The sequence below is a fragment of the Diceros bicornis genome, chromosome 26, assembly GCF_020826845.1.
Source record: "Diceros bicornis minor isolate mBicDic1 chromosome 26, mDicBic1.mat.cur, whole genome shotgun sequence".
In the NCBI taxonomy this organism is placed as follows: domain Eukaryota; kingdom Metazoa; phylum Chordata; class Mammalia; order Perissodactyla; family Rhinocerotidae; genus Diceros; species Diceros bicornis.
This window is the reverse complement of record NC_080765.1, coordinates 2436748-2460428: the sequence shown is the minus strand read 5'-3', so window position 1 is coordinate 2460428 and position 23681 is coordinate 2436748. Positions and strand designations below refer to the sequence as shown.

General features: G+C 55.9%; 3 protein-coding genes and 1 long non-coding RNA gene across 4 annotated transcripts; 3 read left to right on the top strand and 1 right to left on the bottom strand.

Moving 5' to 3' along the window:
• Nucleotides 1–357: 357 nt before the first annotated feature.
• On the top strand, nt 358–2150 carry CLDN4 (claudin 4). The gene has a single exon (XM_058568975.1). It carries the CDS (start codon nt 588–590, stop codon nt 1215–1217), a length of 630 nt encoding a protein of 209 aa, XP_058424958.1. The 5' UTR covers nt 358–587; the 3' UTR covers nt 1218–2150.
• METTL27 (methyltransferase like 27) lies at nt 1927–7148 on the bottom strand. The gene is given in 7 exon segments (XM_058568974.1): nt 1927–3302; nt 3304–3424; nt 5204–5296; nt 5653–5788; nt 5993–6121; nt 6623–6749; nt 7047–7148. Coding segments are annotated over 6 exon segments (924 nt in total). The 5' UTR covers nt 6746–6749; nt 7047–7148; the 3' UTR covers nt 1927–2980.
• A 4779-nt stretch (nt 7149–11927) lies between these two features.
• LOC131422923 (uncharacterized) lies at nt 11928–16009 on the top strand. Its single transcript, XR_009224152.1, has 4 exons — nt 11928–12243; nt 12862–12931; nt 13958–14121; nt 14931–16009. It is a non-coding gene; the product is annotated as an uncharacterized LOC131422923 (long non-coding RNA).
• A 4822-nt stretch (nt 16010–20831) lies between these two features.
• TMEM270 (transmembrane protein 270) lies at nt 20832–23456 on the top strand. Its single transcript, XM_058570547.1, has 3 exons — nt 20832–20903; nt 22577–23014; nt 23121–23456. Exons 1-3 carry the CDS (start codon nt 20832–20834, stop codon nt 23454–23456), a joined length of 846 nt encoding a protein of 281 aa, XP_058426530.1.
• Nucleotides 23457–23681: the final 225 nt, after the last annotated feature.

Genomic DNA, 23681 nt, shown 5'->3' with positions numbered 1-23681 from the left:
GCCTGGAATGAGGGAGACCTGGGGCTTGGGACACTGGTCTTCAGGGCCTGAACCTGGCTAGACCTGGCTGCCCCCTCGCCCTGGGCACACGGTCCAGGTGCCCATGGCTGTGACTCAGTGTCTTGTCTCCTGGCTGACCTCAGCGTGGGCCTGGGGGCTGGGGGGAGGGGGCAGTTTCCTCTGAGACTGGCTCTCCAGTATGGTGACTCAGAGGCCCAGGGCTGGGGCCTTCAAGTGCTTTTGTCGGCTCAGGCATCCAGAGAAACTGGTCAGGGGAGGCCCCAGGGACTGAAACCCCTCCTCTGCCCCCGCCCTCTGCAGAGCCCTATAACTGCGCCAGTCTTCAGTCTGAGAGCGCCAGGCAGCTGTTGGTGGAAGGAACTGGACTGATCACATTTGTTGGGCTGGTGCTTCTGACTCTCAGGAGAGACACTGGGCAGCTGCTCTGACTGGCTTTGCCTCTGGACTTGCAGTGAGAGATCTCCCTGCAGACACTGAGTGACCATCCTCAGCACTTGGATTCCTACAGCCCCCTGGGCCGGATCCCCACAGTCTTCCAGGGCCGAGAACCCCGCAGACGCTGAGCGATGGCTTCCATGGGGCTGCAGGTCATGGGCATCGCCCTGGCCGTGCTGGGCTGGCTTGGTGCCATACTGAGCTGCGCGCTGCCCATGTGGCGCGTCACGGCCTTCATCGGCAGCAACATCGTCACATCGCAGACCATCTGGGAGGGCCTGTGGATGAACTGCGTGGTGCAGAGCACGGGCCAGATGCAGTGCAAGGTGTACGACTCGCTGCTGGCGCTGCCGCAGGACCTGCAGGCGGCCCGCGCCCTTATGGTCATCTGCATTATCCTGGCCGTGGTGGGTGTGCTGCTGTCCGTGGTGGGCGGCAAGTGCACCAACTGCGTGGAGGACGAGAGCTCCAAGGCCAAGATCATGATTGTGGCGGGCGTGGTGTTCCTGCTGGCCGGCCTGCTGTCGATAGTGCCTGTGTCCTGGACGGCCCACAATGTCATCCGTGACTTCTACGACCCACTGGTGGCCTCCGGCCAGAAGCGGGAGATGGGCGCCTCACTCTACATTGGCTGGGCCGCCTCAGGCCTGCTGCTGCTTGGCGGAGCCCTGCTCTGCTGCAACTGCCCCCCCAGCACCGACAAGCCCTACTCGGCCAAGTACTCGGCTGCCCGCTCCGCCCCAGCCAGCAACTATGTGTAAGGTGTCCAGCTCGACACTTCCGCTCGGCTTTGTTTCTCCCTGGACTGAGCCCAGGGCAGCCTGAGACCCCGGGACGGCCCTGCCATGGGCTGCAGGCTGTCAGGGGCTGGGCGAGCAGGGACTGAGCCAGGCCACTGGCCGGCAGCTCTCAGCCCCTTCTGGCCCTCTTGGACACCTGCCCACGGCCTCCTCCACACTAGCGAGGATGAATGGAGAGACTCCTGTGCCACCCACCTCTGAATGGTCTGTGGATACAGGGGAGGGACGCAAGCCACAGGGTGTGGCGCTGGAGCAGGCGCTGGCTCCTGCTGGCGGGGCAGCTCAGCGGGCTTTGCTGGGGCTCTGCGTCTGCGTGGTGCCCCGCCCGTGCCCGTGCTGTCCCCTTCTTTAGTCTTCCCTACCCACTGCCTGCACCCTCTGGGGGGGTGAGCGAGCACCTGGGCTGTAAAGCGCCCATGGAGACCTGAGGTCATGAGAACACCTGGGGCCCGCTCAGCCACCTGCAGGGGGAGCGCAGAGCTGACGCAGTTGATGGACGGGTTAGAGGGGAGGGTGCTACAAACTGGTTTGGGTAGTGGTGGGGGAGGGGGCCAGAGAAGCAGCTCTGGCTGCCCGCACCTCTGCTGTGTGCCCACCCCCCTCCCCCAGCCTCAGGCTCAGCCTCAGCAGAAGGACCCTCCCTTCAAGGCGGCCCCCCCCACCCCCGCCTTGAGACCGGCTACCTCTGGATCTGCTGCCTTGGGATCCACCACCCCTGCCAAGGTCATTGGCCAGCCTGGGGAGGACAGGCGGAACGGTCTGTCTCTGGCCCTCAGCCCAGGAAGTCCTGGAGCTTTTCCTGCCTTCTTTGTGGTTTCTGTTTTGTAATTTAAGGTCTATTCATCATGGTAATTGCTATTATTTTCTACAATAAATGGGACCTGTGCACAGGAAGACTCTGTATCGTTTTTGATTTCAGCTGTGGAGGTAGGCGGTGCAGGGCTGGAGGCCTGGGCAGGGGGTCAGTGAGGTCAGGACCACTGTGCTGTGGCCAGGATGGGAACACTGGAAAAACCGGGTTCGGGGAATTGAGAAAAATCGCAACAGCCCCAACCTTTGGAATCATCTGTTCAAGCCCCTCATTTGCTAGAGGGTAAACCCCGTACACAGGAGGCACAGTGTGTGCCCAGGACCCTGGGAAGAGTTGGGGACCCCAGGAGGGGGACCTGGCCCTGGGGAACGGGCCACCTGCCCTCTCCCCTTCTTGGTCCCAGCTTTGTCTGGGCAGCCAGGCTGGTCTGCTCACCCTCCAGGTCCCGCCTCCCGGCATCTGTGCAGGCTGTCCCTGCCCTCCGCCTGGAATGTCCTTTTTCCTTTCTCCACCCCTCCAGATCCTGCTTGTCCTGAAGGTCCAGCTCGGAGCTGCCTCCCCCAGGAAGCCTTCCCACGGCCCCTGTCCCCGTCCCCTCGTCCCGTCGGTGCTGACAGTCACCAAAGCCCTTTCACTTGCCCAGCTGAGGGCAGTCTCCAAGCCTCGCCCTGAGCTCAGCGTTCCCACCCCTTTAGAGAGGAGACCGAATACTGGACATGTGAAAGTGCACGGCCACGGCCCAGATGGGTGAGCATGGTCCTGGTCCATGAGGCAGAGGTGGGAGGGCCCGGACCTCATGGAGGAGTCATCAAGTCACATCTGTGGCCCTAGCATGCCTGGTTCAGGGACGGCCACGTTCGGGGGCCCTCTCTGTCCTGTCCCTTCTCACTTCTGTCTTTCTCAGGGACAGAGGTCACTCTTTCCTGGGGCAAGAGATCCACAGAGCCAGAGTCCTGCCTCCCCTTCTGGACTCATTTAATAAGCTGAGCTCTCCTGAGGGGCAGGATTGGCACAGTGGCCCCATTTTACAAAGCAGAGGAGGCCTGAGGATGGGCCTGGCTGAGGCCACATGGAGGGTCAGTGGCCAACCAGGGGCTGAAGACTGGGCCTCACTCCCTCGACTGGGTCGCCTTCTGCTTTTGGTACAGGTAGATGATGCCGGAGATGAAGCCATCACTGTCAGAAGTGCCAGGCACCAGCTCGAGCTCGGAGGTGGCCAGTTCCCATTGGTCCACAGGCCAGGCCACCAGGCGTTCCCAGGCCCCGGCCTGCTCCAGCCTGTCCAGGGTGGCCTCCAGTGCCTCCTTGTATCGCAGGTTGGATGGGTTGGCCCTGGTGGTCAGACACACCATCCCACCTGGGGAGGCGTGGGGAGGGACAGGTGAGTGGGGGCGGGGCAGGAGCCATGTTCCAGGCCCGCCCTGCCCGGGGAAGGTTGTCCCCTTCGTGCTCATGTCTTCAAGGGCGTCAGTTCTCCCAGTTTTGTCCCATCTCCATGCCTTTGGTGCCTTCAGCCCTCCCCCAGGAACACCCTTCTGCTTCCTCCGTGTGATGGCCTCCTGTACACCCTCAAAGCCCAGGGGTCCTTTCTGCTGGGATTCCAGGCTCACTTCCCTGCACAGCAGTGACTGCCTTCTCACTGCTCACCAGCCCTCCCTCTGCTGGAGGAGATGGCTGTGTCTGCATGCACAGGAAGGAAGCACGTGGGCAAGTCCCTTCACCTCTCTGAGCCTCAGTTTCCCAGCTTGCAGAACAAGAATGATTGCCCTGTCACACAGGAAGGCTGGCACAGTTAGCAAGAGCTGGCTGAATGAAAGAATAACTTCGTCCTTTCAGGTCTTCTCCAGGCACCTACAGGACGCCCAGTGCAGGCTCAGATACACTTAGGAGAGACGGGTGCCTGGAAGGCTTCCTGGAGGAAGGGGTGAGGAGAAGCAGGGCCCTGCTGGGGGAGGGGGCTCTGTGAGAGGAAAAGCTCCAAAGCAGGGGAGCCTGTGACACGTGGGCAGGCAGACAGGGCTCTGGCCAGCTAAGGGGCCTGCCAGGCACAGCCTGTGCCTAGAAGCCCTGGTCCTTACAGGGTCTGGCGATGGGAGACTGCTGTCCCCCAGAGCCCAATCACTCCCTCTCTCTCTGACCCCACCAATGTCCCTGCATCTGTCAGCCCCCACGGTTCCCTGAGGCTGAGGCCTGCCCAGACCTGCCCAGGCTTAGCCACAGCCCCTGCTGGGCCCGGTGAGGAGGGCAGGGAGAGGACGTGATCTTGCCGCTATGGGGGCAAATTTGCGGCTTCCTGCTCCTGTTCCGCAGCCAGGTCAGGGCCTCAGGGTCCCTACCCGCCACTATTCTCCTTTCTGCCTGTGACTTCGCTTCAGCTGTGCTCCTGGGTGGCCTGCCCTCACTCCTCAGCCCAGCCCTCGGAAATGCCTCCCTTCTCTGAATTCTCAGAGCACTGAGCACTCCTGGCCCTCGTGGGCCCCGCTCTGGCCTGGTCTTTTCCCCAGGGGCCCCTACTGGGTGGGCTGGTGATGGGGACCCAGAGAGCAGGGTGTGCTCCGGGGCAGAGGTGAGCATAGTAGGAGCACAGGAACACAATCCTCACCTGCACATCAGCCCCATGGGGGGAGTTTACAAAAAGTGCTCACCTGAGCAGCCCCATTTCACAGATGAGGAAACTGAGACCATGAAAGAGAAAGAAACTCACCTGATGGCTGCCCATGAGTTAGTGAGGAAGCTGGGGGATGAGGGAACTGAACTGAGCCCCTCCCACATGCCAGCACTGAAGCAAAGGCCTTAGAGACATCATTTCACCCAATTCTCACCATAAGCCCACGGGGAAGGGACTATGCCATTCTGCTTACAGGCGAGGAAACAGGCCGGAGAGGAGAGAGGAGTCACCCAATGGATAAGAGGCAAGCTGGCCACCTGTCCACCCTGCCCATTTGTCTGGCTCTGTTGATGGCGGCAGCTGAGGCTGGGCCCTGGGCTGGCAGATGGTGGCTGGGATGCTAGCCAAGCTGTGTGACCCCGGGCAGGCCTCTGCCCCTCGCTTGGCCTGAGGGGCTCTGAGGCTTGTGTCTGTGGGTATGGAGAGGGGAAGGCGTGGGTATGGGGGGTTGGACAGGCTGCTTCTCACGGGGCTTGGTAACTCGCAGGAGCTCAGCTATCGCACTGCAGGGCACCTGGCCATCACTGAGGGCACCAACCACTAGCACTGCGTCAAAGGTCCCTGTGTGGGGGGTGGGGATGTGGTGTGGCAGTTTGTCTTTGCTGTGGCCTCAGACCACCCTGGAGGATGGTACCCATGGTGGGCCTGGGGAGGGAGCCACCAGTGTCTGCAGGACCAGATCCCGTGGGGATAGGTCAGGTGTGGCCCAGCCCAGACTGAGTCAGATCACGGGAGGGAGGGCTCAGAGAGAGTCTCAAGAAGGCACTGGTGAGCTCAGAGGAGGACTGGGGGCTCAGTGTGGGAGGGGCCGTGGAGGGCTCTGCAAGGGCGGTGGAAGCTTGGCAAGAGAACGGGCTCCATCCAGTGGGCTTGGTCAGAGGGTGGGCCTTGGGGTGTCAGGGTGGGAGGGGAAGTACCTTCAGAGCTGGGCAGAGGCTCCTGGCGCAGGGTACAGAGGCTGAGGCGCTGGTAGAGGCCGCGGGCCTGGGCCTGTTCCAGCATGCTTGGGCTCCCATCCACCCCGTGCAGCTGGACAAAGCCCCGAGCCTGCAGCTGGGGTGGGAGGACTCAGTCACAGCTCACACCTGCCACCTCCCAGCTGGGTCCCTGCACTCAGGGAGGGCAGTGGGCCCTGCAGCCCAAGTGCTTGGAACCAGTGAGTCTGAGGGGGGAGGCAGAGTTTTGGGGCCAGGGGTGGCAGGAAATTTGAGCAAGTGGGGGGCTGAAGAGAGGGCAGGGGATCTGGGATGGCCTCACCTCAGCAGCCACCAGGCCAATGCCACAGGCCACATCCAGGATCAGGGCAGCGTGGGGCGGGCCCGGAAGGGCTTGGGTGAGTCAGTTGACCGCGAGTCGGGGGGCACGGTACTGCAGGGCAGCCACATCCTGGGGACAGAGTGCTGAGCCAACCGACACCCTGACCCCAGAGTTTGGGGGACCTCCGTGTGGGTGGTCTAGGAGTAGGCCAGGCCAAGCTGTGTATGTATGTTGGGTGCCCAGGCCCTGCTGAGACTACAGAGCCAGCCCCCAGCCCACTGCTGGGGCCTTCTCCACTGGACAAGGCAGTGCTCTCTGCTTAGTCCACAGTGGCCCCTCAATAGCACCCAGGCTGCAGTCTCAGGGTGGGGAGGTCTTGGCCCCTGATCTTTAGGGGCTGCCAATCTGGAGAGATGGGGCCGGTCAGAGAGCAGGGCTGCTGTGGGTGGGCAGAAGAGGTGCCAGTCCATGCGGGGCCAGGGCTGCAGGGTGAGACCTACAGGACCCAGGTCTCACTTCATTCTCACAAGCTGCCCTGGGATGCAAGACTGACTATTCCCGCTTTACAGACAGGAAAATTGAGAGTGGGTGAGAAAAGGGAGGCGAAGGCGAGAACCTGGGCCGGTTTACCTGATCATAGTCCGAAGCCCAGCGGTCATAGAAGCGGAGCTTGTGGGCCAGGTCGGTGATGCCATGCGAGGCCCCGACCCGCGCCCGCACCTCGGGCAGGCTCCCGGCCTCCTCCTGAGCCATCCTACTGTGGGGACATGACCTCCGTGTCCTGAAGCCCACCTCGATCTCCCCTCCACCTCTCCCACCCGTCGTGCCCAGCAGAGGAGGCTGTCAGGCCGCTGTTGCAATCCCATTTCACAGGTGGGAACACTGAGCACAAAGAGGGCGAGGCTGGACACCTGGGGTTCAGGGCTGGGGCTACGGGTGTCCCCCGCGGTGCGAGAGAGGACCTGCCTCCCCGCTCCTGGCCGCCGGCCGCAGTGAGCGGGCTTCCAGGGCGGAAGGGCCTCTAACCAGGTGAGGGTCAGGACTCACCGCCTACCTAACCCGCCGGGCTGGGTGGGCGCCGGAACTCGGGCCACGGCCTGTACGGCGAGCCTGGCCCCGCCCCACCGCCCTCGATGATTGGCTTTCCGCTAAGAGAAAATACCCAATCAAAGGAGAGCACTGCAGCCCGCCCCTCCACCCCCAGCCAATGAGCCCAAAGGTCTTGGCCTTCCTCCAGCCCGGGAAGATCCAGGGCTTGTCGGAGTCGGTTTCGACGTAGCCGGATTTAGGAGCGTCTGTGCCCTCCCGGCTCCCGACGTCCTTTGTGCTTCCTGAAAGCGTGCGCTCTCAGGCGCCGGGAGCCTCAGCGTTCTTACGGGCAAGAGAGGGACCTAGGCTCAGCCTTCACTTGTAGGACGCTCACCAAGATCTAGGCAACGCCGTCCGGTAGAACTTTCTTCCGTGACGGCTGTTGAGCACTTGGAATGTGGCTAGCGGTACTGAGGAGCCGAATTTTACAATTTGTTTTGTTTTAGTAATCCGTGTAACCCTCTGCGGCCGGTGCCTCCTGGCGGCATCTGCGCCAGCCCTGTCAGCTCTGGTTGCTCCAGGCGCGGCCCTTGGGGAGCCTGTTAGCAATGCAGATTCCTGAGCCCCGCCCCAGACCCACTGAATCAGCATCAGATTGCGGGGGGTCGGGTGGGGGGCCCAGAAATCTGCGTTTTAACAAACTCTTCAGGTGATTTCTATGCAGCTAAAGTCTCAGAAGCACTAGCCTGGAGAATCCTTGGAGGGGATCAGTGTTTGGACAGGCGGGGCTTGGGAGGCTGTTGAAGTTGTCCAGGCGGGAGGTGATGGTAGCTCGAGCTTGACTAGAGGTCATGGATGTGGAGAGGAGTGGATGAGTTTCAGAGATGTTTAGGAGGCAGAAGCAGCAGGGTTCTGATGGTGGAGAGCACGTGGCACGGCGAAGCAAGATGTCAGGAGTAGGGGCCGGCCCAGCGGTGTAGCGGTTAAGTGCACACGCTCCGCTGTTGGCGGCCGGGGTTCGCATCCCTGGTGTGCACCCAGGCACCGCTTGTCAGGCCACGCTGTGGCGGCGTCCCACATAAAGGGGAGGAAGATGGGCACGGATGTTAGCCCAGGGCCAGTCTTCCTCAGCAAAAAGAGAAAGCTGTTAGGAGTGGTGCTCAGGTTTCTGCTTGAGCCGTTGGGCTGACAGTGGTGCCACTGACAGCAGGGAAAGTCCAGGAGGAGGGGCAGCTTTGAGGTGAAGAGCGTATTAACAGTTGGGGGTTCGAGTTTGAGGTGTCTGCGTGAAGAGGCCCAAGAGGCTGTTGGACGCCAGAGTCTGGAGCTCAGGAGAGAGGTCAGGCTGGAGACAGACTCAAGGTCGTGAGTATAACTGGTGGTGACTGAGGCAGCTGGTAAAGGTGAGACTGTGCAGGGAGAGAAAGGAAAGAGGAGGGGCTCAGGGCAGAAGGGCAGTGTCTGGGAGTGTTGGAGAAAACTCAGAGAAAGTTAGTAAGGGTGCCGAGAACAGAGGGTTTCAAAAAGTTGGGGGATGGCCAACACTGCCCCATGCTGCTGAGAGCCGGTGTAAAATGAGGCTTAGGAAGTGAGCACTGGTTGTAGGGTGTGGAGGTCTTTGGTGGCGGAGGTAGACCCTGCTAGTGTACACCAGTTGCCAAGTTTGCCTCTTGCAAAGTTAGGCTATGCTTCCCAGCCTCCCCTGTGTGTGGGTGTGGCCATGTGGCTGAATTCTGGCCAGTAGAATGTGGATGGGGGTGAAGTGCTCTATTTCCGGACCTGGACCATAAACACTTCCTGTATGATCCTCTGTGGAGTGGGCTCCAAGCCCCCAGAGGAGAGTGGGGCTACAAGATGAAGGGGTCTGGGACCTGAAATGATTCCGTGGAGCATCCCCACCAACCTGTGTGGGACCATAACATGAACAAGAAATGAACTTTCATTGTGTTGAGCCACTGAGGTTGTAACAGGGGAAAAACTAAAAACCCTTGTAGCCTCTCTCTTGATGCCGCCCCGCTGTCAGTTCCCCTACATTAAACCCAGCTTATATGCGGTTAAAACCGAAGGCACTCATTTCCCCTTCCCTGCTTCTCTAAGTTACATTCACATGTAGATATTGGTTGTTTTATCCTTTGTGTCCCTGAATTCCACAAGACAATTGGAGGTAATAAATTGTTAAAAGCCCAGGGGGCTACAAACTGAAACTCTGGCTAATTACCAGTTCTTGAGGTTTGTTACAGGGAGACTGAGATCTTGAAATTCTCAAGAAGCTGAAGCTCCCAACTCTGGGTTCCTGGCGCGGAATCCACCCTCATCACAGGGACAGAGAAACGGAGGACACCTGCAGCGTCCTTTATCTCGGCCAAACGCAGGCTGATGGGAGGACACCGGACTGCAAAGCTTTAATTGGCGGCAATTTCCTTCCACTTCCCAGGGCCCGATTTCAGGTGATGCGGGAGGATTGATTGATGGAGCCCTAAATCTCCTGCTGTAGATAGAGATAACAGCTGGCTTGACGCCAGAGAGCTGGGCTCTCTCCTCCAACAAATAATCAGTCACCAAGGGTACATTCTTTCCCACAGATTCTCCTTTAAAAACCCCAACTCCTAATGCCTCAGGAGGACTGTGGATTTTGGGGCATGAGCCCACTGCGGCCTCATTTTGCTGCCAAAATTAAACCATTTTTCTTTTCCTTGATCCCTTGTCACTGTGTTCATTGATTTGGCTACGGTGACAGGGTCCTTTTTTCCGGCTACAAGATTTCAGGATTTATCTATGATAATAGCTATTGTCATTTCCCTTAATTAATACAGTGACGTTGGCAAGAGCACTTCTTGGAGAGTGGAGGTAGTAGAGGAGATCCAGATTTCAGCTGTCACCAGCCAGGATCCAAACCCCAATCTTAGTCCAAAGGCGTACAGGGAACATGTTGTAGACCCGTTGTGTTCAGATGCAAATAACAGAACACCTGCATAGCAGTGGCTTAAACAGAGGGAGATTCTGTTGTTAGTGCTGTTGAGTGGATTCCAACTCCTAGCACCCCTGTGGACAGCAGAACGGAGCCCTGCCTGGTTTTCTGTGCCATCCTCTCACCTTCCAGTGCTGTATCAGACGATGCTCTGCTGCTATTCTCAGGGTTTTCATGGCCACTTTTTTCGGAAGTTGGTGGGCAGGTCCTTCTTCCTCGTCTGTCTAGTCTGGAAGATCCACTGAAACCTGTCCACCATGGGTGACCTGCTGGTATTTGAAATACCGGTGGCACAGCTTTCAGCATCACAGCAACATGCAGCCGCCAGAGGATGACAGTCGACAGACGGGGAGAGAGATTTACGGGTCTAATAAAGGAAGCTGAGACTGGGCAGTCTGGTCTGGGGCTCAGTTATGCCATCAGGGACCTGGGCTCTTGTCATCTTCCCTCTCTGCCACCTTTTGCATGGAGGCTGTTGTCCTCCTGTCTGTCACATCCTTATGGCTGCTACCTCTCCTGACAGGATGAAGGGGAAAGGGGAAAAGCTAGCCAGCTGAGTCTATCCCTTCACAGCAGATTTATTGGAAGCCCCACCTCGTGACTTCCGCTTCATCCTCTTGGCCAGACTGGGTCATATGGTCACCCCTGAGTTGTCAGTGGAGGGTGAGTGGGGAGGGGGAGCCTGGGCGTTGGGAGAGACAGTGTGGGCCCCATCTCTGCAGCCTCATATTCCATTTAGGCCAATAAATATTTATTGTGCACCTACTGTTTATCAGGCCCTGGGTGGGGCACTGGAGTCACAGAGATGTCAGAAATAGCCCCCCACCCCACTAGTGGGGGAGGAGGGGGAGGGGTGTCTTCTCCTGCCCAGGCTCTGGTCACTGTCTCCTCAGTATCCACATGCAGGCTTTTCCGGCTAACACCCTCCCCTACCCCAAGACCACTACTTTGTCTAGGGTGGGGGTAGGTGGGCACTATGATGTGGTCAACTTGTGAAAACAGAAGCCAGTTTAAGAGGCACGGCTTTTATTTGGGATCAAAGAATTGCAATTCGGGGAGCAGAGATTCAGGTAGAAAGCTGAACAGTGTTCCGCCAGGAAGTGAAAGTCAGGGGCTTTTAAAGGCCAAGAAGGGAGGTTGTGTGACAAAGAATTTTCATTGGCGTTGGAGGCAGAGAGCTAGTCTTGGCTAAACATTGATTGACTATTGATTCTATCTTCAGAAAGTCCACAACCCTCAGTCTTTGTGATGGGGAAGTCCATTCTCTGCTGACTTCTCAAACAATTACTTGTAAAACAGTGGCCGTTTTGGCCCAGTCCAAGGTTCAAGACAGCAAGGCAGTTTCTCTGGAAAGGCAGCTCTGACTCCATTTTAAAATGGCTCCGCTAAAGTCAATTTTGACAGTGTTGAGAAATGTCATTGTGGGGGTGACCCTTCAAGTAAGATGGATGGCCTCAGTAAAGGCAGTCCTGTTGGACCATCAGAAGGTGGCTTGAGTGGCTCCAGGAGAAGCCCTGGGGTGCTCAGGGGGCCTGCATAGCTGCCCCCGCAGCCCCTTGGTGGTGTCTGCTGGCTGGCCGGGGCTGCACAGTCTTTGGGTACCAACATGGCTCCTACAGTGATGGCTCCTGGGCCTTGATGGAGGACAAAACTTGCCACGGGGACACTGGTGGGGGCTGGTGGTCTCTGGACATTGCTCTACTCCTCCCAGGCATGGACCCCAGGCCCCACCGACTTGTCTCCCCACAGCCCACTCTATTCCTTCCTCTCTGGAGACCAGGAACCTGTTCTAGCTTTGGGTGCGAGGCCTTTCTCTAACTCATCATGTTTTTTTGTTTCATCTAACCCTTCAGTTCCCTGAAGTCCTAAGCTTTTGGAACCCAAAAGTCTTTTCTGTCTTTTGCTGAAAATGACCCTCCCCTGGGGCAGTGGACACCACCCCGTCCAGCTGCTGCCAAAATCGGGAGGCGGGTTGGGTAACAGGAAATAGTGTGGGGGTGAGGAGGCATGTTAAAAGCGGAAGTTCATGTTTCACAGCGAACGTCCCATCTCACAGAGGCACAAGCCAGATGCCAGGGGCAGCCGGTGCCGAGAAGGAGAGGCGAGAGTCACCCCGAGGCCAGAGTGAGCGGACGAGGGGGCCGCGCCAGGCCAGGACTCGGTGATGCCGACGGACACGAGTTCTGGGGGAAGGCACGACGCTCAGGGGGCCTGGCATATGCGGTGGCGTGTGCGCTTGTGCAGGGACGTGGAGGTCGGTTGGGATGCTCCGGAGTGCAGGTGTCGGAAGCCCAGGCCGAGGTGGTTTACATAGTAGGGGTTCGCTATTTCTTCTTGCAAGAAGCCCAGTGGTCAGCAGTACGAAGGCTAGCCCAGTGGCCCACCGATTTCACCAAGGACCCAAACCCCATTCTCTCGTTTGCCATGCTGTGCGTTTGCCTGTTGGCTCCTTCTGGTCACAAGATGGTGGTAGCACCTCAAGCATTTGTGTGTCCTCACATACAAAGCCCCAAGGCAGGCTAGGGATGGGCCTTGTCTCCTTGCCTCTCTCTCTTTTTTTGGGAGGGAGGATATTTTCCCAGAAGCCCTAGGGGCTGGGAAAGCATGGTCTGGCATTTCCAGACTCGGTGTGGGAAGCGAGCCCGGCCTCTGGGAAGGAGAGAGAGGGGAACAGCTGTTGGTGCAAGCTATAGCACCTGCTCCTGGGTGTGTGAACGCGTGTGTGTCTGTGGAGGGCGGGAGCGCCCGCAGGTGTGGCTGCTGACCAGGGTGGGGCCAGGCCACAGGGATCGTGGTCACCAGGCTGTGGGCTTGCTTTCTAATCCTGAATGAGCTACGTGGGGCTACAGCATCAGATCTGCATTTTGCACAGATGGCTCCAGAAGGCAGCGTGGCAAGTGGACGGGGTGCCTGCAAATTCTGAGTCTGTTGCAATTCTTCGGGTGAGAGCTGGAGTACTGAGCAGCGTCAGGGGCTGCCATGGAGGGGGTGCCTTGGGGTTGATAGGTTGTGGAGTTTGGGGGACAAGAGAGTATCTTCCCTTCCTTCTGGTTTCTTCCTACCTTGGAAGCTGCTCCTCCTGCTCTCCTTCACTGCCTCCTCCTCCTCCTCTCCACCTGGAAACGTAGGAGAGCCCCCGGGCTCAGTCCTGGGCCCTCTGTTCTTCTCTATCAACACCCACTTCCTAGGTGATCTCATCTAGTCCCTAGTTTTAAGTACTATTTATATGCCAGGGATTCCTAAATGGTGACTCCTAGCCCCGACTCGCCCCTGAACTCTGGACTCGAGCACCTGACATCTCCCCTTGGAGGCCACAGGCCTCTCTCTGGCAATGCGCCCAAAACCGGCTTTCATTCCCCCCCGCCCCGCCCAAATCTGCCCCTCCTCCGCCTCCTGACTCAGCAGATGCCCCGGACCACTGTGCACCCAGGGGCTCAGCCCAAGGCATTCGGCGGATCCTGTGGTCTCTCCCCTCCATCTCTCCCTCTCTGGCCCCATCCACCCTTCCCTCTCACCCAAACCTAAAATCCAGCGGTCTCCTCACTGGCCTCCTGCCTCCCCCATTGCCCCTACCCACAGTCCATTTTCCTCACAGTAGCCGGAGGTAGTATTGATTATTACTTTAAAACTTTTTATGGAAAATTTCAAACACACACGAAAGAAGATATTGGTACAACAATTCCTATATATTTGTTCATCACTCAATTTCAATAGTTACCAAAACATGTCCAACTAGAATAACACTCTTACAGTATAAATTTCATGAGCTTACTCCCCTGCTTATAAACCTAAAATCCAAATTTCTTACCAACTACATCCCTAACCTCTCTCCTCCTCTCTTCGCTATCCTGGCCTCTGCTGTTTCTGGAACATGCCATGGTTACCTCAGGGCCTTTGCACTGCTGTTTTGGGGCTTGGATTACTCTTCCCTCAGATCTTTGCTTGACTGGCTTGCTTTCAACCTTCAGGTATCCACCACCCAGAATGAGCAAATGTTAGCATTTTGTCATCATTGCTTCAGAATATTTGCAAGTAGAAAAAGCAGAGAGCGTTACAGATGAAGCTGACTTTCCCTCCTCCCTCCTCCCTCCTCCATCTGCTGTCTCAGGGAACCAGTTGACACCACGAATGGGTGAGGACCTTCTAGGTCTCATTTCTATATTTTTACTCCATATGTGTCCAGAACAACATATAATATTGCTTCAGGGTTTAAAAAAATTTATATAAATGCTATCATTTTGTAGCTATTACTCTGTAACTTTACTTTTTCATTTAACACTGTTTTCGAAATCTTTCTATGGCAGTGTGTACAGATCTCATTCATTTTAATCACTGCTTAGTCATCCCTCAGACAGATACACCCAGTTCATTTATCCATTTCCCTATTGATGGAAAAAATGCTGCTACAATAGCCTCATACATATTTCTTTGTTCACAAGTGGATGCTTCTGGAAGGAGTGCTTTCCAGGCTGGGGTTTGCAACTCATTAGTGTGAGTGAAAACAATTCAGTTGGTTGTGAAATAGAATGAATAGAAACTAAAAGAGCACATTGCACGTAGTAAGGGTAATTACTGTTTTAACTTCCTGTTTGGTTTCACATGTGTGTGTAATGGGCGGCTTAGTACAACATGTTTCTTACCGTGGGTGGCTCTCAGGATCTGAAAAACCAGCATGGCACTGCCGGGTCAGGCGTTGGCTGCGCCTGACGCCCTGGTTGCCGCAGCGTGTGGTGCAAGGTCAGACTTTTTTGCTTTTTCCAATGAGTGTGAGATAGCATCTCATTGTGGTTTTAATTTGCATTTCCCTCGATTGCTAATGAAGTTGAACATCTTATCATGTGTTTGTTGGCTCTTTGGGTTTCTTTCCTCTCCTGTGAATTGCCATTGCCTATGTGTTCTATTGAGTCACTTGATCTTATCTTATTTCTCTTTTATTTGTAGGAGTTCCTGGGATATTCTGTACGTTCTGGATACTGATCCTTGGACTGTTTCATGGGTTGCAAACATACTTTCCAGGCTGTGACTGCCTTTTGGCTTTGCTCATGGTGTCTCTACACAGATTCACCAACAAGGAGTTTATCGGCGACTTGGGCCAGGGCCGTGAGCTGGGGAGTAGAAGCTGGCTGGCCAGTGGCTGGTGGGGTGATGAGGCGGCGGCAGGACTTCTTTCAACAGCACAGCTTAAACGGTCAGGTGAGGGGGTACTGAGAACCATTCTTTTTTCTTTTATTAAAAATGTTATGCCTTTAAGGTGTACAACTTGATGTTTTGATATACGTATACAGTGTGAAATGACCACCACGATCCATGAAGATATGTCTCACCTCTGCATAGCTACCATCTGTATGTGTGTTGAGAAGATTGAATAAGGTCTATCCTCTTAGCGAATTTCAAGTATACAATACAGTGTACAGTATTGTTAGCTGTTGTCACCATGCTTTACATTAGATCTCTAGAACTTATTCATCTTGTATAACTGAAACTTTGTACCCTTTGGCCAACATCACCCCATTTCCCCCAACCCTAGCCTCTGGTAATCACCATTCTATTGTTTCTGTGAACTTGGCTTTTTTCGATTCCACATAAAAGTGAAATCATGCAGTATTTCTCTTTCTGTATCTTGCTTATCTCACTTAGCATCACGTCCCGCAGCTCCATCCATGTTGTCAGGATTCCTTCTTTTCAAAGGCTGAATAACAGCCCATCGTGTGCGCGTGTATCCAGCTCTGTCTATCGCTGTCTCTCTCTCACTCGTGGGAGTGTAAGTAGGTGCAGCCGCTATGAAAAGCAGTATGGAGGTTCCTCAGAAAATTAAAAATAGAACCCCCATGTGACCCAGCAGTCCCACCTCTGGGTGTCTATCCAAAGGAACTGACATAAGGGTGGGGACGAGACAGCTGCACCCCGTGGTCACTGCAGCCTTCTTCACAATGGCCAAGACAGGGGCACAACTTAAATACCCTTCAACGGAGGGAGGGATGTTTTCTTTAGGACTCAAGAGGCCGGGTAGAGAAAAGAGCGAGGAGAGAGAGGGAGTGGTAGGATGGGTGGGCGGTGGGTGGGAGAACATTCCAGAGAGAGGTTTGGTGAGCTGGCAGAAAACAAATGCACTAAACATGTTGGTTCTGAATGAACTGATCAATAAATAAGTTGGTGAAAATCATATTTCCCATTGCTGTTTTCTCATATGTTGATGATTTTTGTGTCTCACAAGTGTGACTTTGCAATTTGTGGCTGACATTTATACGTTTTTGTCCATTTATCCAAACTTTTATTTTGGGGGTGAATAATGTTTTTGAACAAAGGGATGGTTGGGCAACTTTATATCCTTTTAAAGCACACTTTTACTTATTTATTTTATTTTTTATTTTTGGTGAGGAAGATTGGCCCTGAGCTAACAATATCCGTTGCCAATCTTCCTCTTTTTGCTAAGGAAGATTGTCCCTGAGCTAACATCCGTGCCCATCTTCCTCTATTTTGTATGTGGGATGCCACCACAGCATGGCTTGATAAGCGGTGAGTAGGTCCGCATCCGGGATCTGAACCCCGAACCCCGGCTGCCGAAGCAGAGCACATGAACTTAACCACTAGGCCATCAGGCCAGCCCTAAAGAACACTTTTAAAGCATTTTCATTCATTTTTGTGTTAAAAAATTTTGAATTAGTTTTAAGGCAGCAATGATCCTTCTTTATATTTGGCAGTGTTTTTTGGAATTTAAAAATCTAGTCTTGGGCTCCAAGTGAATTGCCTGAAAGCAGTTTGCTTGAAATGAGTATCTTCACATATTGGTTTACCAATTCATACAATTTTGGTGCAACCTGGGGGTGACTTCTTTTTACAAATTTGCACATAATTTAAAGCAATTTTTTCCAGTTTGTAGTTTGTTGTTAAAAATTCTTGGGTGCCTTTTCACCCACAGATGCTGACTTCACTTACCCACCAGCCCCGGAGCATGGGTGTGGGGCCAGGGACACTCACAGCACTTCACAGACCCCATTTCATTGACTCTGCCCCGCAACCTCACCTGGTAGGTTCTACAAAGTCTGTACAAATAAGGAACTTCGGGTTAGGAGCACAGACTTGTAATTAAGCGGCAGAGGTCAGTTCAAACCCAAGTCTGGCCAACTGCAGAACATTTTCCCTGAACCAGGGTGGGACCCTCAGGCTTTCTTAAGTTTTTAATCATTATGTTTGCACCTAAGTGGCTTCGATAAAGCCATCTTTAGAAGGAAAAAAAAATACAAGTTCCAATAAGTACGAAGGCATATTTATCATTTTTGTGTCCTTCTGGGGGAAAAAAAAATGAATGAAGATTTGAAATAAAGTGAAGTTTTAACATTGGAACATGGAAGAAGGAGGGAGAATATGGGTCCTGATCCTTTCTCGGTGGTTTCACCTCTAGCAACCCAGGCATGACCCGAGCTGCACCAGGTGAGCTCCTCGGGGTGACGCACGGTTGTTGTCGCAGGGAAACCGGCCTCGCGGGCTAAGAAGAAACAAACAGCCAACCGAAAACTTTCCACCACTGTGCGGCGCGCCCCCGGTCTCTGCTGCCCCCGCGCGGCGCGCCGCCGTCCCGCACCCGCAGGGGAGCGCGCCGGAGCCCCTCGGGCGCCGGGCTGCGCGGAAGTCGCGGGGGCTTCCCGCCTCTCCTCTCGCCCTCCGTCCTGGGCAGGGGAGGGGGCTCTCCGCGGACCGGGCAGGGGCCGGGGAATGGCGCTCTCTGGCGTCGGGCAAGGCAGCAGCCACTGATAACTGGGTTACCCCACCTGGTCCTCCCTGCTACCTTGCAAGATGAGACCCTGGAGGGGAGGTATTGCCCAAGGCCACGCGGCACAAGGGTGCACGGATGGCCTTGAACCTAGGTACTGAGTAGGAAAGAGAAGGGGCTGATGACTGCCTGCTGAAGGATCCAAAGTCGGGGGGCCTTCTGCAGCAGCCTGTGCCATCCTCATGTCCATCCTGGCAGGGAGGGATCTTGGAGGCCGTTACTCATTTATTAATGCAACAAATATTTACGGAGCTCTTACTATGAACTCAACGCTTTTAGGCGTGGGGCACTGTAGTGAACAGGATTCATGGTCTTGGCCTGCAGAGGCGGCTTGAAGTGAAGATGAGGAAGGAGGGTGACGGGCCATGCTGGGGTTTCCCACCCATGGGACCGCATGGCTGGGGCTGTGTTCCCCAAGCTAGCTAGGGGGAGGTCCTGTGTGGGTTTCACACTCCGGGGGAGGCCTCCAATATCCGTCACTAGATTTCCAGCCCTGTGGCCCCTCTGTGTCCCTCCCCACCTGTGGTCTAGGCAGCCACAGAGCCACAGAGAGGCCTTGCTGAAATCCAGCTTGGGGACCACGATGAGGGCTCTGGCGTCGGTGGGGGACAGCTGAGTGGCGCTGAGCCTGAGACCTGGGCCTGGCATTTTAATGGGACTTGAGAGGCACCCTGAGAAGCCACCCTGGGAGCAGTGGTGCAGAGTGAGGTCTTTGCAACTCCAGCTCCAGCCTGGACCACGAGGTGCAGGGAGTTGGGTCAATATGAGGCTGAAGACCATCAACTCAGCCTTGGTGACAGTGGAATTCTGGGTATGGCAATGCTGGCTGATGGCAGGGGCGGGGCAAGCCAAAGAGAAGAGGGAAAACGAGTTGCAAATTCTAGTTTCAGCCCTCCCTACCTGACACCCTTCCCCAAACCCGCTCCTCCTCCCCGCCCCACCTTGGTGGGCTGCAGCACCACCATCTGCCTTCTGCCCAAGCCTTCTGAGGGGGATCCTCGACCCCTGCCTCACTTTACCTCTCTTCTTAGTCAGTTCTCTGTTGGGAGATGATTCTCCACTGGTCTCTCGTGTTTCTGCACGGGAATTTCTTGCTCTTTGTTCTGGAGGATCTCTTCCAGGATGTCTGTGTATCGAACCACCTTGGAAGACACAGTGTCAACCTCTGGAGCAAAGGGCAGGCTTGCTTACTGCCCGTTCTAAAAGATTCGGGTTCCCTAGGCTCCGAGTCTCTCTTCTGTGATATGCTCACTCTGTGTACAGGTGTCCTCTGACCCTTTTCACGTCACTCGTGGGATTCGGGCCTCAAAGAACCAATGCAAAATACGTATACTCTAGTTTACTGCTAGTGCTGTGAGTAGTAAATTGTCCTTCTGCTCTGACCCAGGAGGCTTGTGCCTTCTCCCGGCATCCGAGGAACTCTGCCGGGCTGACGGGTTAGCGCGCAAGCAGGGTGCAGTCTTGGACCTTTCATTGTTCTTGACAGTGGGGCTCTGTCAGTTCCACCTTCCACACGTGTCTGGCATCTGTCCGCTTCTCCCCATTCCCAGCGCTACAGCCCTGGTCCAGGCTCCCATCATCTCATGCCTGGAGGGTTTATTGTTGTGGGTTCCTATCTGATCTCCCCCAAGGCCCCCACTCCCCCCAGTCTAGCCTCCTCATGCAGCTGGAGGGACTGTTCTAAAGCCCCCAGCGATCTCCACTTGCCTTTCATCCTCCGTTCTTCAATGGCTTCTGTCCTTTAATAGAATATTCCATGACCTATGTGGCCCTTGCCGACCTCACCACCTACTTTGTGCTCCTCCCCGCTCTAGTAATACTGAATTGTTTGAATCATGCTGTTTCCTTTGCCTCAACCATGCTCCACACTTTCTTCTCTGGAAAACTCCTACCCACGCTTCAAAACTTAGCTCAAGGAGGCCTTTCTAAAGCCCCAGTGACCTCTCAGTGCCATAGTGTTGGAGACATAGAGAGTGGGTGGGGGAGGGGCCAGGGCAGAAGACAGAGTGGAGGGACTTTGCACATTCCACCCTCCAGCTGTTGCTCCAGGGGAGGGAATGAATGGGCGAACAGGACTGCCCTGGGCAAAAGTCATGGTTGACATTCCAGGGACTCGTTATGGCAGGCTGCCCTGTACAGTTGGGCAGGTTGTATCCTGCACAAGTGTGCCTGGCTGAGGGAGTGAGTGAGGACTGAAATCACACTGTGAGCAAGGGCCCGGGCAGCACCCACCTTCCAATCTGCACAGAGGGGGCCTCTCCTCACAGAGCCCTGCTCTCATAGCGCCCTTTCCACCAGAGTGCGTGCTTTTTAAAGTTTCTGAATGTCATGAGAGCGTGGTCCTGCAGCCTCCTGGGGCCACCTGCCGGGACCCAGACAGGAAAGCAAGGTAAGAAACACTGTGCTCAAGGTTCTGGGCTCTCCCAGAATTCTAATTCTTTGACCCTAATGCCAGGTTCTGCCACCTCTCCAAGATGCTGCAGGCCGCCTGTGGCCTCCTCTGGCCCCTCGTGGCCCCGAGGGGGCTGGCTCAGCAAATTGCCCTCCTTCGCTCAGAACCTGCCCCTCTCCGGGACACTCCGAGGCCTTTATGTCGGCACATTTTCTCTCTCCCTGGTCTCAGAACCCACCGAGACATTACTAAGACCTGAGAATAAAGGTCACAACCTAATTTCTCTGCTTTGTGACTGGGGCCCAACCTTTAGCAAAAAGCAGGAATGAATGGGGGCGCTTAGGTAGGGCCTTCAGGTTCGGGCAGCTGAGGCTTCTGTCTGCCTGTCCACATTTCGGCACCTGTGGCCCTGGGGGAAGATTTCTATTTCCTAGGCCTTTACTATCATGGGGTTTGGAGGGATGTGGGAGGCGCAGTGCCCGCCCACCCTCTGCCCCAGCTTCCGTGCACACTGCTGCTTCCGTGGTCTCCTGCGGGCGCCGAGGACCTCCTCCAGGGGGAGGGAGGGAAAGGGGGTCTCTTGTGGCAACTGGGTCCCCACGGTAACTTGGCCCGCACCTGTGGCATCTGTGAGGTCACCCTGCCTCTCCCAGCTGGAGGAGGGGTAGGAGGGCCGAACATGGAGGTTGTCCCTCCTGTGAGATCCAGCCTTGTGGGGATTCTGCTACTGGTGGGGAAGCTCTCAGTGCTGGTGAGTGGGGGTGAGGGGCAGAGGGCGGAGGCCACACACCTGGCCCTTCACAGCCACCTCAGAGCTGCTGGATCCTGCCGACCTGTCCCGACCGTGGAACTAGCTGACTGCCTGTCTGACGGCTCCCAGAGGTCCCACCCCCAAGCCACAGTGCTCGTATTTTCTCTATATAGGGTTAAGCATTGCCCTTCCCATCCGTCTTTTTCAAACATGCAAATGCTGATGACCGGGGCCACATCTCCAAATCACAACTCCTCAGAGGGCTGAGTTATCAGAAGAGGGTCCCCTGGGTCTTCAACTGTGGCATAGGAAGTGGAGATTACACGGTGCAGTCGAAAGAGACAGACAGTTGGATTTGAATCTCGGCTGTTCCACTCTTTAGCTGTGTGGCTCTGGGCAAATTACTCCACCTCTCTGAGGCTATTTCCTCTCCTATAATGGATCTTGTGGGGTACCGTATGTTTCTCTCCTCCCTGGTCTCAACATCATAAGCTGGCGGCCAGCTCCTGTTTCCTCCCTCCATCCTAATTCCTCTCCTAGCTGAACCCCTGGGTTCCCTTCCTTTCCCAGCATGGCCCCACCCCCTCAGCTCTGCTGATCCCACCCATGGTGGGGCACACAGCCAATCCCAGATGTCTGCCTCCCACAACAGTCACTTAGGGCTCCAGGTGGTCCTGTGGAAAGGGGCATGTGGGGTCCAGATGGGTGGGTTGGCGTTACTTAGGGGCTGGGGGCTTTAGGGCTGTGAGGAGGGGCTGTTCAGCTCCAGGACTCAGGTGAGACTTCCTCGTTTTCAGACCCTTCCCCCCCAACCCCACTCTTCCTCCCAGTGGATGGGAGCCATCACATCCACCCTGTCACCCAGGACAGAAATCTGGATATCTTTTTGGGTCCCTCCCTCTCCTTCAGCTCTTGCAGTGGGTCAGTCATTAATGCTGTCACTGCCCCCCATGCCTCACATCTCCCTACCCCTAAGGGCACTCCCCTTCACCCCTAGCTGCCCTCATGAAACCAAGAGGCAACTGATGTGCAGGAAAGCCCAGGTGTTTGTGAGAAGAAACCGACCTGGGTTCAAATCCCACAGGATGAAAGGGCTAAGGGTCATTCCTTATATAATAATAACAATGATAATAATAATAATAATAATAATAAATCCACCTCCTTCAGTCTGGAGTATTATAAATAACCATTTAAAACCAAATATAGGGCCAGCCTGGTGGCGCAAGTGGTTAAGTGTGCGCTCCGCTTCGGTGGCCCGGGGTTCGCAGGTTTGGATCCCGGGTGCGCACCGACGCACCACCTGTCAAGCCATCCTGTGGCGATGTCCCATATAAAGTGGAGGAGGATGGGCACAGGTGTTAGTCTAGGGCCCGTCTTCCTCAACAAAAAGAGGAGGATTGGCATCGGATGTTAGCTTAGGGCTGATCTTCCTCACACACACAAAAAACCAAATATAATATGAAACATCTTCTAAATCTCCCTCCCTAAGAGTGAAGTCCTTAGAAGTGGACAGATAAAGTTCATTCTTGTGTGTGGGGAAACTGAGGCCTTGAGATGGGGAAGGCCTGGCATGAGGTGGCCTGGCAGCGCCCCCCACAGTAAAACAGGGAGCAGGTGGGGTTCCTCCCCGAGTGAGTGACAGTGGGTGGTGACTGTCTCTCCTTCTCCTGCAGCTGGTCCAGAACCGGGTCCGCCTCTATAATTTCTTGCTCCTCAAGATCGTCCTCTTCAACCACTGGCTGTCGGGGCTGGCCCAGGAGGCCCAGGGGTCCCGTGGCTGGCAGGCCCACTCACTGCCCCCGGCACTCACAGCCTGCCCCATGGGCCGGGTTCTCCGGGCTGGACTGGCACTGATGGAGGTTCCTGTGCGGCTGGTGCTGCGGGCACCCAGGCTGGTGTGGACGGGCATGCTGGGCTGTGCCCAGGCCTTGGGCCTGGCCCCAAAGCGCCTAGGTGCCTGGGAGCAGCCGGGCCTGTCTGTGGCCACCTGGACAGACCTGTCTCTGTCATGTCTACACAGCCTGATGCTGGCAGTCTTGTTGCTGCTGCTGCTGACCTGGAAGCTGTGCTGGACAGCCCACCGCTGTGGCCTGGGCTGGCTGCCCAGCAAGGTGGGCAGACGGTGTATGGGCTGGGCCGCTGAGGGCAGGCCTGGGGCACTGGGCATGGCCAGGGCTGGGCTAGGGGGCTAGCAGCCAGGCAGTGCAGCCATGTGAGCTCCTGGTGACCACCTGGCCATCCGCTTGCCCCCTCCAGGCCGGGCTGGAGAAGCGCGTGGTGCGGGAGCTCCTGGCCCTGCTGAAGCGTCTGTACTGGAGGTTGGAGAGCGCGGCAGTGCTCACCTCCTGGCACCTGGCCTATCTCCTCACCTGGACCACCTGCCTCGCCTCCCACCTGCTGCACGCTGCCTTTGAGCACACGGCCCAGCTGGCACGGGCCCAGGAGGTTGAGCCCCAGGAGGCCCCAGGGCCCTTGTCAGAGTCCCTGCTTCCTGAGCCCCTGGTCCCCCAGGCTGGGCCAGTCCTGCCAGAGCACGGAACCCCTGGAGAATAAATCTTTCCCCATCTGCCTCTCCTGGTCTGGTCTGGCCTGGGGGCTCACTCTCTGTCCCTTTTCCCTACTGGGCTGGGGGGATGTGTGTGTGTGCACATGTGTGCGCATGTGTGTGTATGTACATGTGTGTGTGTGCGCATGCGTGCCCTAGGGCTGCCCCTGGAAAAGAAATCACATTCTGGGAGCACCTGATACGGCCAGATAACCATCTCAGACACTTTACAC

Bases quoted from the DNA above. Each gene is read 5' to 3' on its own strand.
- CLDN4 (XM_058568975.1), top strand. From the start codon at position 588: ATGGCTTCCATGGGGCTGCAGGTCATGGGCATCGCCCTGGCCGTGCTG.
- TMEM270 (XM_058570547.1), top strand. From the start codon at position 20,832: ATGGAGGTTGTCCCTCCTGTGAGATCCAGCCTTGTGGGGATTCTGCTA. The intron at 20,904-22,576 runs GTGAGTGGGGGT...CTTCTCCTGCAG, and splicing joins TGGGGAAGCTCTCAGTGCTG to CTGGTCCAGAACCGGGTCCG. The intron at 23,015-23,120 runs GTGGGCAGACGG...CAGCCATGTGAG, and splicing joins TGGGCTGGCTGCCCAGCAAG to CTCCTGGTGACCACCTGGCC.